General features: G+C 37.6%; 2 protein-coding genes across 8 annotated transcripts in view; both read left to right on the top strand.

The window, feature by feature from the left end:
• Positions 1 to 11471, top strand: part of ATR (ATR serine/threonine kinase) — a 44501-nt gene extending 33030 nt beyond the window's left edge. The window contains exons 40-48 of one of the 2 annotated variants that reach the window (XR_005822518.1): positions 387 to 587; positions 906 to 1049; positions 1597 to 1747; positions 2498 to 2654; positions 2795 to 2948; positions 3857 to 4008; positions 5485 to 5590; positions 7001 to 7234; positions 11352 to 11471. Coding sequence is in view for 1 of the 2 variants with exons in the window: in XM_040567194.1 (XP_040423128.1) it covers positions 387 to 587; positions 906 to 1049; positions 1597 to 1747; positions 2498 to 2654; positions 2795 to 2948; positions 3857 to 4008; positions 5485 to 5590; positions 7001 to 7174 (1239 nt within the window). In the remaining variant the exon portion in view is untranslated. Of the gene's footprint in view, positions 1 to 386; positions 588 to 905; positions 1050 to 1596; positions 1748 to 2497; positions 2655 to 2794; positions 2949 to 3856; positions 4009 to 5484; positions 5591 to 7000; positions 7586 to 11351 lie in introns of those variants that run through there. The other variant, XM_040567194.1, reaches the window with a different exon arrangement.
• The window catches only part of XRN1 (5'-3' exoribonuclease 1), a 39424-nt gene continuing 34079 nt past the window's right edge, over positions 8677 to 14021 (top strand). For all 6 annotated transcript variants that reach the window (XR_005822519.1, XR_005822520.1, XM_040567199.1 and 3 more), the window contains exons 1-6: positions 8677 to 8819; positions 11352 to 11584; positions 12903 to 13000; positions 13341 to 13450; positions 13540 to 13650; positions 13878 to 13960. Coding sequence is in view for 4 of the 6 variants with exons in the window: in XM_040567199.1 (XP_040423133.1) it covers positions 8745 to 8819; positions 11352 to 11584; positions 12903 to 13000; positions 13341 to 13450; positions 13540 to 13650; positions 13878 to 13960 (710 nt within the window). In the remaining 2 variants the exon portion in view is untranslated. The remainder of the gene's footprint in view (positions 8820 to 11351; positions 11585 to 12902; positions 13001 to 13340; positions 13451 to 13539; positions 13651 to 13877; positions 13961 to 14021) is intronic.

Below are 14021 nucleotides of genomic sequence, written 5' to 3' on the forward strand. Positions count from 1 at the left end.
CTGTGCAGGTTTACGATTATTTTATCCTTTTATTGATATGTTTATCAATAATCAGTCAAAATGTAATCAATATGTATATAGTTAGTGTGATTCTGTCCAGTAACTTTTACAGAGCTTTACTATAAAAATAGATTGGTCATGAACATACAATCTTCACAACAGAGGTAAAATTAAATAAACTATTTAATTATCATGTATTTACATTCAGAGTGAAAAAGGTGTGCCATAAAGGTCATATATATTTTTAGACCATACCCATTTCATATGTAACTTAATAATTACATATCATGATAATCAAAAAATATTAGTTCATAAAGATCAATAATAGCAAAATAGCAATATTCTGACTGTGTCTGTTTTTAATTTTTCAACAACTTTTTTTTAAGGTTGACGGAAACAGCTCAACATTAAGCATGAATATTCATTTCAAAACACTTAAGAGATTGGTAGAAGAGCACACGTTTAGTCAAATTCTCATTCCTTTACAATCTGTTATGATACCAACTCTTCCTTCAATTCCTGGTTCACATGCTAACCATGATCCTTTTCCTGGATGCTGGGCCTACATTGCAGGCTTTGATGATACGGTAAGCCTCTAATTGGCACCTAATTTAAATTTCATGTTAAATAAATGTAGCTGCAGTTGATCATCTTTGTTCCCTAGAAATTGAGGAAAGAGTAGGCTAACGTTGTAATTACATTCGTGGAAAATGAATTGCTTCTGTCATAATAACTGAAAAGAATATAGCCTCCTGGTACTTAGATCACGTTTTGGCCTGAGACTAATATCCTGTAGCACCGTGGAAGTGCTAATGTGACTGCTTAAATTGGTCAGTTAAAGGTAGATGTTTTATTTTGTGCAATCTGATACAGGTGTTAATAATCCATTCTTTTTTTTTCCTTAGGTGGAAATTCTCGCTTCACTTCAAAAGCCAAAAAAGATCAGCTTAAAAGGTTCAGATGGGAAATCTTATATTATGATGTGTAAACCGAAAGACGATCTAAGAAAAGACTGTCGGCTCATGGAATTCAATTCGCTTATTAATAAGGTTAGACAATCAGATACATTGTGCTTACTGACCAAAATATAATGCTGAACTGTCTAATAATAAAGAAGGAAAAAAAGAGGGGTGGGGGAAGGGAATTTAGCAGCTAATCTTAAGTTAAATATTACTGGAGGAAAATGTAAACTGTCACAAAATATTTTATTTCATCTGAAATCAATAGCAATTGATAATGCGTAACTCTTTACAGACTTTTGAAAACAATAAAAAAAAGTATAACGTTTTACCAAAATCATTGCTTCTTCCAGCAGTAATATGCAGGAAATCTATTTACAGTAAATGACTTTCCTGCTGTTGTTTCACATTTCCTGTTCAGAATTTGCTAATATTCCTAAAATTCTCACCTTAAGTTACTATGGAAAACAGATGAGCATTTTACTTGTATTTAATCTGCTGCAGACAGTGAAGCTCAGAATTTTGATTTCTAGATCATCTGATTAGAAAACAAATATGACTAGAATCATTTGTTATTGATACATTTTCATCCTATGTTATCTGTTAATCTGATGTCTACTTTTTTTTTTGTCAATAGTGCTTAAGAAAAGATGCAGAGTCACGTAGGCGAGAACTCCATATTCGAACCTATGCAGTTATTCCATTAAATGATGAATGTGGCATAATTGAATGGGTGAACAATACCGCTGGCTTAAGAAATATTCTGATAAAACTTTATAAGGAGAAAGGTAATATATATGGAGGGGGGGATATATGGGAGAACAGAGAAAGAGAAGGATGTTAAAGCCTGGACATGGTCCTGGGTAACCTGCTGTAGGTGGCTCTGCTTGAGCGTGAGGGTTGGACAGGATGACCTCCAGAGGTCCCTTCCAACCTAAACCATTCTGTGATTCTTAGGTGTTGTGTTTTGTTTATTTTTAAAGGATTTGTACCTTTATTAGTAAATTATACAAACGGCAAGGAAGCAGACTAAACTCTAGGAAGATTCAATCACGTAACTTTAATTATCTGCAATATAGGATAATTCATGTGTGTGTATACCTTCACTCTTAAATGGAAGAGAATTGTTGCTTGCAGTAAACAACTTGCTAATGAGAGACCTGATAACATAATCATCTTAATACATTCCCTTGCTGCTGGTACTGCTACCGAAATGATTCACATCATTCTATAAGAAAAAAAATGTGCAGCACTGAATAATAGAAAAGGCTGTGGACATTAGATTTGATCAATTGTTTTTCACTTCTGTTTGTGCGAGGGGTTGATGTACTTGGTCTGCTGTTTCAGTTAATATGATGTTTTTGTTATTTACTTTCCAGCACCCTGACAACAGCATGTTCTATGGGTTATTTTCCATTTATTAATTTGATTCAGTGTTATGGAGATGTTTATCTTATCTTAAATATCATATTGTAATAGTACATATGAGGCTTTACATTTGGGGATTTATTTTGCCTAATTGAGGAAGTCTCTTACAGGGATCTATATGACTGGAAAGGAACTACGTCAGCATATGCTTCCAAAGTCAGCACCTTTGTCTGAAAAGCTGAAAATGTTCAAAGAAGTCCTCCTGCCCCGGCATCCTCCTGTCTTTCATGAATGGTTTCTTAGGACATTCCCTGATCCTACTTCGTGGTGAGTGACTGAGATTGGGCTAGCTAAAGATTATCTACTTTATCTATTTCTCTAAACATACTGTTGAATCAATGATACTGTTGAATAAAGACAGATAAGGATGTGATTTAGACTTACATATCTGATTCTTACTCCCACAGGTACAATAGTAGGTCAGCCTATTGTCGTTCTGTTGCAGTCATGTCAATGGTAGGTTACATACTTGGTCTAGGAGACCGTCATGGTGAAAACATCCTCTTTGATTCCTTGACTGGTGAATGCGTGCATGTGGATTTCAACTGTCTTTTCAATAAGGTGAGAAATGCCCCCTTGCTGAATTTGGTTTTTATTTTACATGCATGTAAGTTATAAATTCCTAGTATCTTGTTTTGTTTTAACATATCTGTTGTGTTCTGTCTCTCACTTTTTCATATTTATACCCAACAAAAAGTATGGGACATGTAAAGAATATGTGATTGTTTTGTGTACTGCACTAATGAAAGCCAGCTTCTTGATTATGCCAATATCAGATGAGCCTATGGATACACTGAAGTAGCCCAAATTTTAGTGTTCTTATTTTGTGACTCTCCTCTCTCCACTGCCACTTTTTAAGCAAAGCTGTAATTATTACATGGAGAGTTCTATTGCTGTGAAGTTTTTGTGTTTCTAACACTCAGCACAAAAAATTCCTATGGTTCTGTAAAAATAAGTAAGAAAATTGTGGCCTGAGTGGGTTATGGAGATTTGGTATTTCTGCCAAAATATGCTTTTAGTGTGGCACATCTGCCATTTTTAATATAGATAAGTGAGGTAGAGATAGTAATCGCTCCTGCTTCCTTTTCAGTAAGAGTAAGTTGTCCTACATAGCCCTTAATTAAAAGGAAAAAAAAAAAAAAACAAAAGGAAATAGTTTTAAGCAAACCTGTAAATTATAAAAGTTAGCATTTTGCATCAGACTACAGATCTGTATTATATATTTAGAACATATATCAGTGTATTAAGGCAGGAAAAAAAATTATTTGGACATGGTTATCCTTTATTCATGGTAATTTGCTTTTAACAGATAGGAAGGGGGGCTGCGATCTGACCAAACATGTCTTCTCACCTAGGAATCTGCCACAGGCAATGACAGGGGAAAAAAAACTTAGAACAACACAAATGTTACCTTTATTTTACTACTCTTTAAAATGCATATGGCATAACCTTTTTTTATCAATGTAAAGGGAGAAACTTTTGAAGTTCCCGAGATTGTTCCTTTTCGTCTCACTCATAACATGGTTAATGGAATGGGTCCAATGGGAACAGAAGGTCTCTTCCGAAGAGCTTGTGAAGTCACAATGAGGCTTATGCGTGATCAAAGGGAGCCTTTAATGAGGTACGGCAATTGCTTTTGCCATAAACTCTGAAAAAGCTCTCTGTAGTCTAAACATCTAAAACAGTAACTGCTAGTTGCAGCATATGGCTGTCATGCAGCTCAGTCTTACTATGACATGCAGTTCAATATAAACTAATAGAAATATTCAGCACTAACTTCAGACTCAGTGCTTTGTTACTACTACAACTAGATGATGCTTATATATTAAAAATTAGTACACGTTCCTAAAGTTGCATTTTTTCACTTATTATGTAGTTTTCTTGGTTCTTCCTGAGTTAAATGCATTTTTATCCTGGATTTTTCAGATCCCAGGAGATACTCGAAGTGATCAATGTTATAATATTTGGCTTAGGTACCAATCTTGTCTAATAATTTCAAACCACTTTTCTGCATTCATTATTTAGAGATCATGCAATGTTTTTCAATTGTACAGTGGGAATAAATTTTAGAATATGGTCACAGGTTTCTTCTGATATCTGATGGAACAGCAAAAATGGAGCTTGCAAGTCCCCAAGTGAATTGTCACAACTGCTTTGATCAGCTGTGAAGATCATATTATCTCTTTGACGAGGTTTAATGTTTCCATGTTTCAGCTGACAAAGGGTCAGTCCTTTCCAGTTCATTTCAGGAAGTCATTTAGGACTACATAAGTAGCGGTTGCAAGGGATAGTGGCTAACGAAATATTTCATCAAAAGTAAAGGGGCAGTTATCTTCATAGAAATGTTGGGAAAGGCAGTTAATTTGCAACTAATGAGTGGCTGTGAACCACAGTAACTTCAGCTGGTGCTCTGAACTCCAGAAAGAACTTAGGTCCACAGCAGAATTGCTTTGGTCTGATTAATTTCACAAGAAAACAAAACTGCATAGGAAAGCTTGAATCATTCAAATAATTGCATAAAATGACAAGTTGAAGGTTTTTGATGCAGGTCTTAATATATTACTGTATACCTGATAGCTTTCTCTTAAGGCAAAAACAATGAATAAATTGCTCACCCTCAGAGATTTTTAAGTCTTAAGGGGGGAGAAAAGATCTAAGACACACATCTTTAAATAAAAAGTTCAAACGGAAGAGTAGTTAAAGATCTACAAAGACTAGATAATGAAAGCATTTTTTTACTGTCTTAAGAATATCTTGCCTATCTAGTATTTTAGTTACAGAACTTGATGTAGGCTAATACAGATCATTTGATAAAATACATGATAACAAACTATTTTGTTTCAAAGTCACAACATTAGTCGTTATGAAATTACTAATAGCAGTGACATGGAGAGAGATGAAAAGGAAGAAGATGCCTGCTTTTCATGTTAAAGCTTTTTTTTCCCTCATTTCAGAATATGGAAGTCAAAAGGCAAAGAGCAATATTTTGGTTTTGCAGGTGTAAAAAATCTTGTTTTGAAAACTATATGTGTTGGTCAAAATCAATTAGAGGAAATGCGTATCTTACCTTTTTTTTTTTTTTAATGCATTTGTTTAGTGTCTTAAAGACTTTTCTCCATGATCCTCTTGTGGAGTGGAGTAAGCCTGTTAAAGGGAACACAAAAGCACAGGTGAACGAAACTGGAGAAGTTGTCAATGAAAAGGTTAGTTCAAAACAAGCATAGCTTAAGGTATTCAAATGTCACATGTCCATTATGGTTGCAAGTTGCGTATTTTCTAATTGAAATCTTAAGTTCCTTATTTTTCTGTTTCCTTGATTTGAAAATTACTCTGGTTGTTTCCTCTGGATTATCTCAATGGTAGTCTCCTCTTTATATCCTTTTTAAGGATAAATATTATTTTTATTGATAGAAAATATCATTTATCTGCTAAAGAATCAAGCAAAATAGAATCTATAATTTTGTCATTAGTATTACCAAATCTTGGAAGACAACAACAGAAAACAGAATAGGAAAGGCTCCTGCTTCTCCTTTCTGGAAAACTGTTGCACAGTTGTCCAGAGTAACAGTGATGGTAACACTTGGAAGGGACTCCAGATGTCCTTTCCAGGCATACTTGGTGCTTTTCATGAGTGGACATTTATTATTGAATAAATAAGTGCCTTGTTGTATATCAAGGAGTACTTGGAAAATATTAATATTTACTGTTTCTTTCGTAGTTGCTGCTAAATACTGTATTATTTATCCAAACTATAGCTTGCACAAGCTGTAGTATTTATTCTTTCCCTTCTGTAAAATCTCTGATTTGTCTGATTTTTTTGGTTTTAAAATGAATATTTTAAAAGACTGAATGTGTAATAGCAGATAAAACATATGAAGCACTGACAAACAGGGCAACTAAGACAAAAACAAAATACCGTACTGAAGCTATATTCCTGAGCTTCATTTGAGCACATAAAATCTCCTTGTCTTCAAATAGTTACCAACAAAGCTGTTTCTACAGAGCCTTTCATTTAGTTACAGGACCACCCACATAGTTATGTATGTTAATTGTTTTTCTGGATAGATGGCAATATTATACTTGAGCTTTAAAAGAAAATTTTAGTATAATTGGTATGAACTAGCTACTCTAAGTGCGCCTCAAAACAGTTCATTTTGAGTTGTTCAACACAACCTGTTATGAGACTTCATTTTCAGTTGCTCATAATTTTGGCCTAAAGTCTAGTCTAGGTGGATAAAATTAAGGACAGAATTTTAAAACATAAAAATAAAAAAGGCTTTTTTTTTTATGGGAATTTGCATTTATTTGAAAGGAATTGTATAAAATAAAACATAGTAACATTTTCAAATACTTTTGCATAGCTTTTTCAATTTTCTCTGGCAAACTTTATTTGTAAAATTTAGGACAGTAGCTGTAACTTGACCAATAATCTATCTATTTTAGAGAATGATTTTAAAACAGTAATTATCCTTTAACTGGTGTAGACGTTTGAGTTTTGTATTAAATTAACACACAGATTTTAAACACATCCTAATAATGACGTTTTATTTTAAGATGTGGAAGTCCATGGAAAATAACAATATTCAGTTATTTTTCCTTTTCTGTGTTTCTAGGCCAAAACCCATGTCCTTGATATAGAACAACGGCTACAGGGTGTTATTAAGACGAGGAACAGAATAAAAGGATTACCCTTATCTATTGAAGGGCATGTTCATTACCTTATTCAAGAAGCAAGTGATGACAATCTCCTCTGCCAAATGTATATGGGCTGGGCTCCATATATGTGAAATTTGTTCATTTAGGAAAGACGCCATCACAATTTATGAAGTTATAATATTCTTCAGAAGGTATTACTCAGTGATAACTGGTTACTTTTGTTTTCTGATTGTAAGCAGTGGCACAGTCTTATGATCAATCTGAAATCTACATAAAATATACAACATGTTTGCAAGCATGTTGTGAATGTGCTTGCAGATGTCAGATGTTACAATTTGTTTTTTGTACATATACAATGTAGTACATATGAGCAATTAAATGGACTATACAAGTCTGCAAGTTTCTTAGGTTCTTATGTGCTCTGAATATATTTTCAGTGTTGAAGAGATGCACACTAATTTTAAAATACTGTATATTTTTATAAAGATTTCCTCATTAGTTCATTTGTAGATTAGAAAATCTGACATTACATTTTATACTGATATGATATAAAGGTGTGCTTTCGCCTTTTTTTACTCCGAGTTCAGAAGTCTGTTTCTGTTCAGCAGTAGAACTTGATTTTTGGTTTCCTTTTGACTTTCTTCCACGTGGCCTTAATGTCTGAAAAATGGCCCGATGTCTTTGGGAGGGAGGGGGGGATATTTAGGATCTCAAGACCTATGGTGAATAAACTCATGAAGTGTTACTGTATTCTGAGATTGTTTCTTGTTAGCCCTTGCCTACTGTGCTAACAAGCCCTCCTGAAGGAAATGGGAGTAAGAGGTGAGTTGGAAGATGCTGGTGCCATGGCTGTGACACTAGTGCAGCTGACACGATCTAGGAGCTGTGGTTGCAAAACACATTCAGGCTCCTGAGAGTTCTGGACAAGAGTTTTTTGCTCTGCATAATCCCCTTGGAAAAGTGCAGCTATAACCAGTGATTTTTTTTCAGATTCCATTTCAGAAAAAGCGTTTTAACATGGACAAGAGTATACTAGGTACATATGGTCAGAAGGCATATGCTACTCCTGTACACTATTGCTTGTCTCTCTATGCCTCCATATTGTAGGGATGGAAGGGGAACAATAAGAAAGATGAGGCTCTGGTTTAGCGTTAGAAAGTTAGTGTGCTTCTTTGTGGTTTCGCTGTTTTGAGACAAACAGCATTGTTCCTTTTGGTCACAGTGATGCTGCGTTCCTAGGCTCCAGCGGTCACTTTTATCTCAGCTGCACTCCAGGTAGTTCGGAAAATACAGCTGAATGATGTTTTTTCTGCTGGGTTAGTTTGTTTCTCTAGAGATATAACAAGTCCCGTTCTGCACCTGTTCTGGCCTCAAGAAGCCAAACACAGTCCCCGCAGGAGCTGTGGCACCGCGCTGGGCTGCCTGTCACGGCTCAGCCCGCCGCGCCTGGGTCTGTGGCGGGGGGAAGGGACAGGCACTGCCAGCACCCGGCTGCTCCTGAAGGGCGCCCGTCCCCGCCCGCCTCCCGCCCTCAGCCCTGACGTCACGCGAGGCCGCTCTGCCCGGCGCACTCTATGGTCGCCGCGGGGCGCTCTGCGCGGCGCTCTATGGCGCGGGCGGGCGGGCTGTCAGCGCGGCGCGCCGGAAGGAAGCGGAGCGGGGCCGGGGCCGGGGCGCGTTGGGGCGCGGGGCGGGGGGGCCATGGGCGTCCCCAAGTTCTACCGCTGGGTCTCGGAGCGGTACCCGTGCCTCAGCCAGGTGCTGAAGGAGCACCAGGTGAGGCGGGGCACGCGGTGAGCCGGGGCCGGGCGGCGAGGCGGGCACGGCGCGCGCCTGGGTTGCCTCAGCGGCACCCAAGGGTGCTGGGCCGCCGGCAGGGCCCCAGCGCCGCCGTGTGCTCCGCTGGGGCTCTGCGGGCCGGGCCGAGCGGAGGGTGGCTGGAGGGCGTTAGGAGCCCCTCGGGCAGGTGGGGCCTGGGAGCGGCACGGCCTCGGAGCGACCCGTCGCTGGTGCCGGGCCGAGCGGTCCGGAGCCGGCCGTTTGTCCCGTCCTCCTCGCGCGGAGGGCTGACGGAGCCCTCACGGCCCGTGTGTGTCTGTCAGCCGTGTTGGATTTCGTTACGCTGCTTCACGACTCCCGGTGTTGTAGTAAGGCAGCCGTACGGCGTTAGCCTTACAGCTCTGTTGGTGAAAGCCAGGGCCGCTGACTGAAAATGCGTGTATATTTGGGAGCTGTGGCGGCTGAGGAGTCTGCAGGTGCCTGCCCAAACCAGGGGAATACCCCCAAGGGTGGCACCCCTCCTGCGTCCTGAAAGCCTGTCAGAGCTGTTAAGAAACGAAAGCGCAACTCAGCCTTGAGTATGCCAGTGCTGTCACTGTGTAGCTAGGCTTTCTGGAGACTGGATGATGTAACTTGTTTGTGTGGGTTACTTGCTGTTTATAAAAGAGGGAAAAAAATGGCTAGGCTGTTTGTGACATGAAACTTGGATAGAAACATGTATCTATGTTCTTTCTCATCTTTACCAGACCTCTGAAATGTATAACCTGACACATACTATCATCTACGTTAGGATTTCAAACTGTTTCAAATGTGTTCGCTAATACATTTTGTGTAAAAGACAGTGAAGCCTGTCCTCTACTATTTCAGAAGTTCTGTATTTTGGTGTTTTGAGATGGTGGCTGGATGGTGGCTGTCCGCAGCCATTCTGGCAGATAACTGCTGTTTCAGGTCTTTCAGTGCTCTGAAAGTTTGCTTTCAACTAGCTCCTGCTCTGGCCAAACAGAATCAGATGGTTAATTTTGCTAACATATATCTGATGTCCTGTTTATTACCATTTGTAAGCAGGAGTGCTGACTGAACTATGATGTCAGCCGCATGTGTCTACATTGATAAGAATTTTTCCCAATGTAGGCCGCTTGTCTAAGCTACATCTTTTTTTTTTTTTTTTTTTGCTTCCTGTTTGCTATTACAGAAAAACTACACAGAATAATAGAAGGCAATTTCTGTGTAAAACATGTATAATTATTTTTGAATTGTATTATGTCTGTGCTTCTTAAATCATCTGTTTTTCATACATACACGTGTGTGTGTATATGTATATATATATATATATATATGTTGCTTCCATACAAAAGCACAACATCCTGTTTTAGTTTTTCTCTCTTTATGATGCTGCCTGTGTAATGCCCCGCTCAGTTCCTGTTTAAAGGTGGTGCCTGTGTTGATGAGTTGAGTTTTGAGCAAGCTGAGAGCAGTGTGGCTACTGAGTTGAACTATACCAAGGGTCACTGAGCACAACAAAAGAGTGGTTATTGCTGGTGGCTGGAGGTCCTTCCAGTCCTGCCCCTTTGTCCATCTCTTCTTCCTTCCCAAGTTCTGACGCAAACTCAAGTTTCTCTTATATGTGGATGATAAATACAAGTCCAATGATACGCTTTTCAAACTTAGGTAAAGTTATGTCAGCAGCAGTACAACAGATTACCACAGAAAGTTAGCAGTGACTTTTTCCGGTTGTAATGATAGGAGAATTTTTATGAGCAGTCATACTGGTGGATTAAAGAGTCAATTTGTTTATTGCAAACTGCTCTTGTGCTTGTTTGGTTCTTTTTGGCAACAAAAAGATAGATAACGGCCCCTTTGTGCCAGACGTTGTTTGTGCTCTAAATGTTGCTTGTGAAGTTGAGCTGCTCTAAAGAAGGCTATTAGATGAAGCCAGGACAGAACTCCCTAGAACCGAGACTTAGGCAAACGGGAAACCAGAAGTTTGGAATTCGTGACAAAGAAGTTGATGATATTGTTGATAACTACTGCTTTTGGTGATAATTACTGTTCTCCAGACTCACAGACAGCGATTATCGTAGCTAAGTAGGCAGCATGAAGTGGTCATGTTAGGAACTGGTTGACTAAGAGAGCCCTAAGGCTGATTTTGCTTTTGAAATAATATTGGAAACTGCATCCTCAGTTGTGTAGTTTTTATTGTTTTTGTAGCGCAGATATGCAAAATCGAATCAGTTGTTTTTTCTCCTCATGCAATGTAGAACATATCTTTCTCTAGAATTGTGTTCCCTTCGCCAAAAATGTTCAGGATGGGATATGAATCTGTTCACTGGGAAAATCCTAATAATGGAATGAAAGTGCAGAGAAGCCTGTAACCAGTCAAGATACTCTTAGCACATTGGTGTACATAGGTTCTGGGAAAGCCTTGCCACCTCAGTTCATTTCCAGAGTTTGTTATTCTCAGCCATGCGTTGCGCAGTGACTGCGTTCCTTCAGCTATTCCCAACTGGGTACTAACTACGGCTTGCTTAGATTCCAGAATTTGACAACTTATACCTGGACATGAATGGCATTATACATCAGTGTTCACATCCAAATGATGATGATGTTCACTTCAGAATCTCAGAAGATAAGATTTTTGCTGATATTTTTCACTATTTGGAAGTACTGTTTCGCATTATTAAGCCAAGGAAGGTTTTCTTCATGGCAGTTGATGGTGTAGCTCCAAGAGCAAAAATGAATCAGCAGCGTGGGAGACGTTTTAGGTGAGAATATTTGTTCTTCCTCTGTCTTCAGGATAATAAACATTTACCTAAAAATATTTACTTAAACGTATGCTATGAAAAATAAAATATATTGTGAGTAGTTGTGCCTTTGACGGTGGCTTTAATTCTTAGTTAAGTGAAGGTAGCTGCTTGTAAAATGTTAATATGTATAATCAGCATTCCAGAAAGAAAAGCGTGTTAGTTACTCAGATTTTCCTCTGTGTGTGCAAAGCTTGGGTGTGGGAGAATGGAGACTTTTTTTTTAATATGAAATTTTCAATGGAATAAATCTGCACTGGTGTTCGTGAGGATGTCTGCAGTTGGTTGATAACTTGTGAGAGTCTTTGCTCTTTGTGAATGCTATTTCTAGAGAGGCCTTTTGGGTAACTATAACGGGTTGTTCTTTGCCAGTTGTAGAGGAGAAGTTTGGGAACTAAAAAACTCTGGTTCCTGCTGATACTTGTTATCAAGCTAGCTCAAATGTACAGCTGCAAGTAAATTTTACAGTGTTAACAAATTAATATTTAATGTTTTGGGATATGTGAAAGTTGTTTGGAGACTGACACGAGGAAAGAAATATAGGGATACTGAGTGAAATGGGACAAACACATGGGGAGGAAAGGGACAAGAGAGAATACTTTCAAGCCAGGGAGGGTATTTTGTTGTTTGTTTATTTGTTTTTAAGGAAAAAAGAAGATGGGAGGAGGAAGAGATTAAGAAATCTAGAGTTCTGAATTTAAAAAAAAAAAAAAGGGGGGGGGGAGCAGAATTGAGAGAACAAGTAAAGTCTTTAAATTGTATGGGAGAAGAATCTATTAAACCATTTCAAGACATTGTTTTCTCTTTTTCTGTTTTAGAAGCGTGTATAGAATCCTTGACCAAGAATACTGGGGTGATTTTATTTTTCTCCATTAGTGGTAATAAGTTGTTAGTTAACACCTCCCTCCCCCTTGTGGTACTCCAGACTTGCTGCTTTGCTCATTGCTGTTCTGGGATAGCATTTTCAGATGTTTAGATCCCAAGAATTACCTTTGTTTCAATGTTAATTTACTTTCCTTAGGATGAGTTATTCAGTTACCTTGTTGGTAATCTAAATATTAACTTTATCTGAGTAATGACAGATTATTATCATTACTGGGTAAAAAAGCTATTTGTAAGTCTTGTAGTTCTATCAGAAGCAAGTTCAAGCTCTGTTCAGGAGTTAAGAGTCTCTCCCTCTTTTTTTTTAACATTTTTTAAAAACTAATACATATTTTGTCAGAAAGATGTTATGGTAATTCCTTCTCTACCCCTTATTCCCACCCTTGTTTTGTTTCAGATCAGCAAAAGAGGCAGAGGACAAAATAAAAAAGGCATTAGAAAAGGGAGAAACTCTACCTACTGAAGCCAGATTTGACTCCAACTGTATTACACCAGGTAAGATAATTTGTTAATTATTTAAATTAATGTTTAAATTTAACATTAAATGTGTTTAAATTTTTTTAAACCTATATTTTGGTAATATTTTCCTATCTATAAGCCTTTTCTTTTGAAATTACAGGAAGTTTGAATAACTTTTAATATGGTTGATTTACTGTCTTGTTCTAGGGATTTTTTAAGTCGGTATGGAAAAAAAATGAAACCTCTTTAAAAAAACAGTTGTACCCTTTTTCTATTACAGAATCTGTATCTGTTATTATAAATACTTGATATATGTAAATGCAATTTTTAATGATTAATTAAAAGCTTTGTGTTTAACTCGGGTTTCTGTTTTCAGGAACTGAATTCATGGCCAGATTGCATGAACATCTTAAATATTTCGTCAATATGAAAATTTCTACAGACAAATCCTGGCAGGGAGTAACAGTCTACTTATCAGGCCATGAGGTCATTGCATTTTCTTATTTTTCTTCAAAATAACAATTTAATTGAAACAAATATATATATTTATTTATTTATGTATTTTCTCCATGCAGACTCCAGGGGAAGGAGAGCATAAAATTATGGAGTTCATCAGATCAGAAAAAGCAAAGCCCCATCATGATCCAAACACAAGACACTGTCTCTACGGCTTAGATGCTGATTTGGTATGTGAAATTAAAATAATAAACAACAGAAGTTTTCAAAGTATGTATGTCTGTGGTTTGTAAGCACAGTGTTCCAAACTGTTATTCAGCAAGCATGTAACTTCGTATTCGTACAAGGTTTTGAATTTGTAATGAAACAGAACAGCAAAACTTATTTATATTGTTCAAATCTTGTGTAAAAGTTTTAAAAAATGAAATAAGACCTTTCTAATATCTCTTTGTAATAGATTATGCTGGGATTAACAAGTCATGAGGCACACTTTGCGCTCTTAAGAGAAGAAGTCAGATTTGGTGGTAAAAAATCTCAAAGGTGAACTGCTTTTAACTTTACTCTTAATGTATGTAACTTGAAATCTAAAAGGTACTGCGTA

The sequence above is a fragment of the Cygnus olor genome, chromosome 9, assembly GCF_009769625.2.
Source record: "Cygnus olor isolate bCygOlo1 chromosome 9, bCygOlo1.pri.v2, whole genome shotgun sequence".
NCBI lineage: Eukaryota > Metazoa > Chordata > Aves > Anseriformes > Anatidae > Cygnus > Cygnus olor.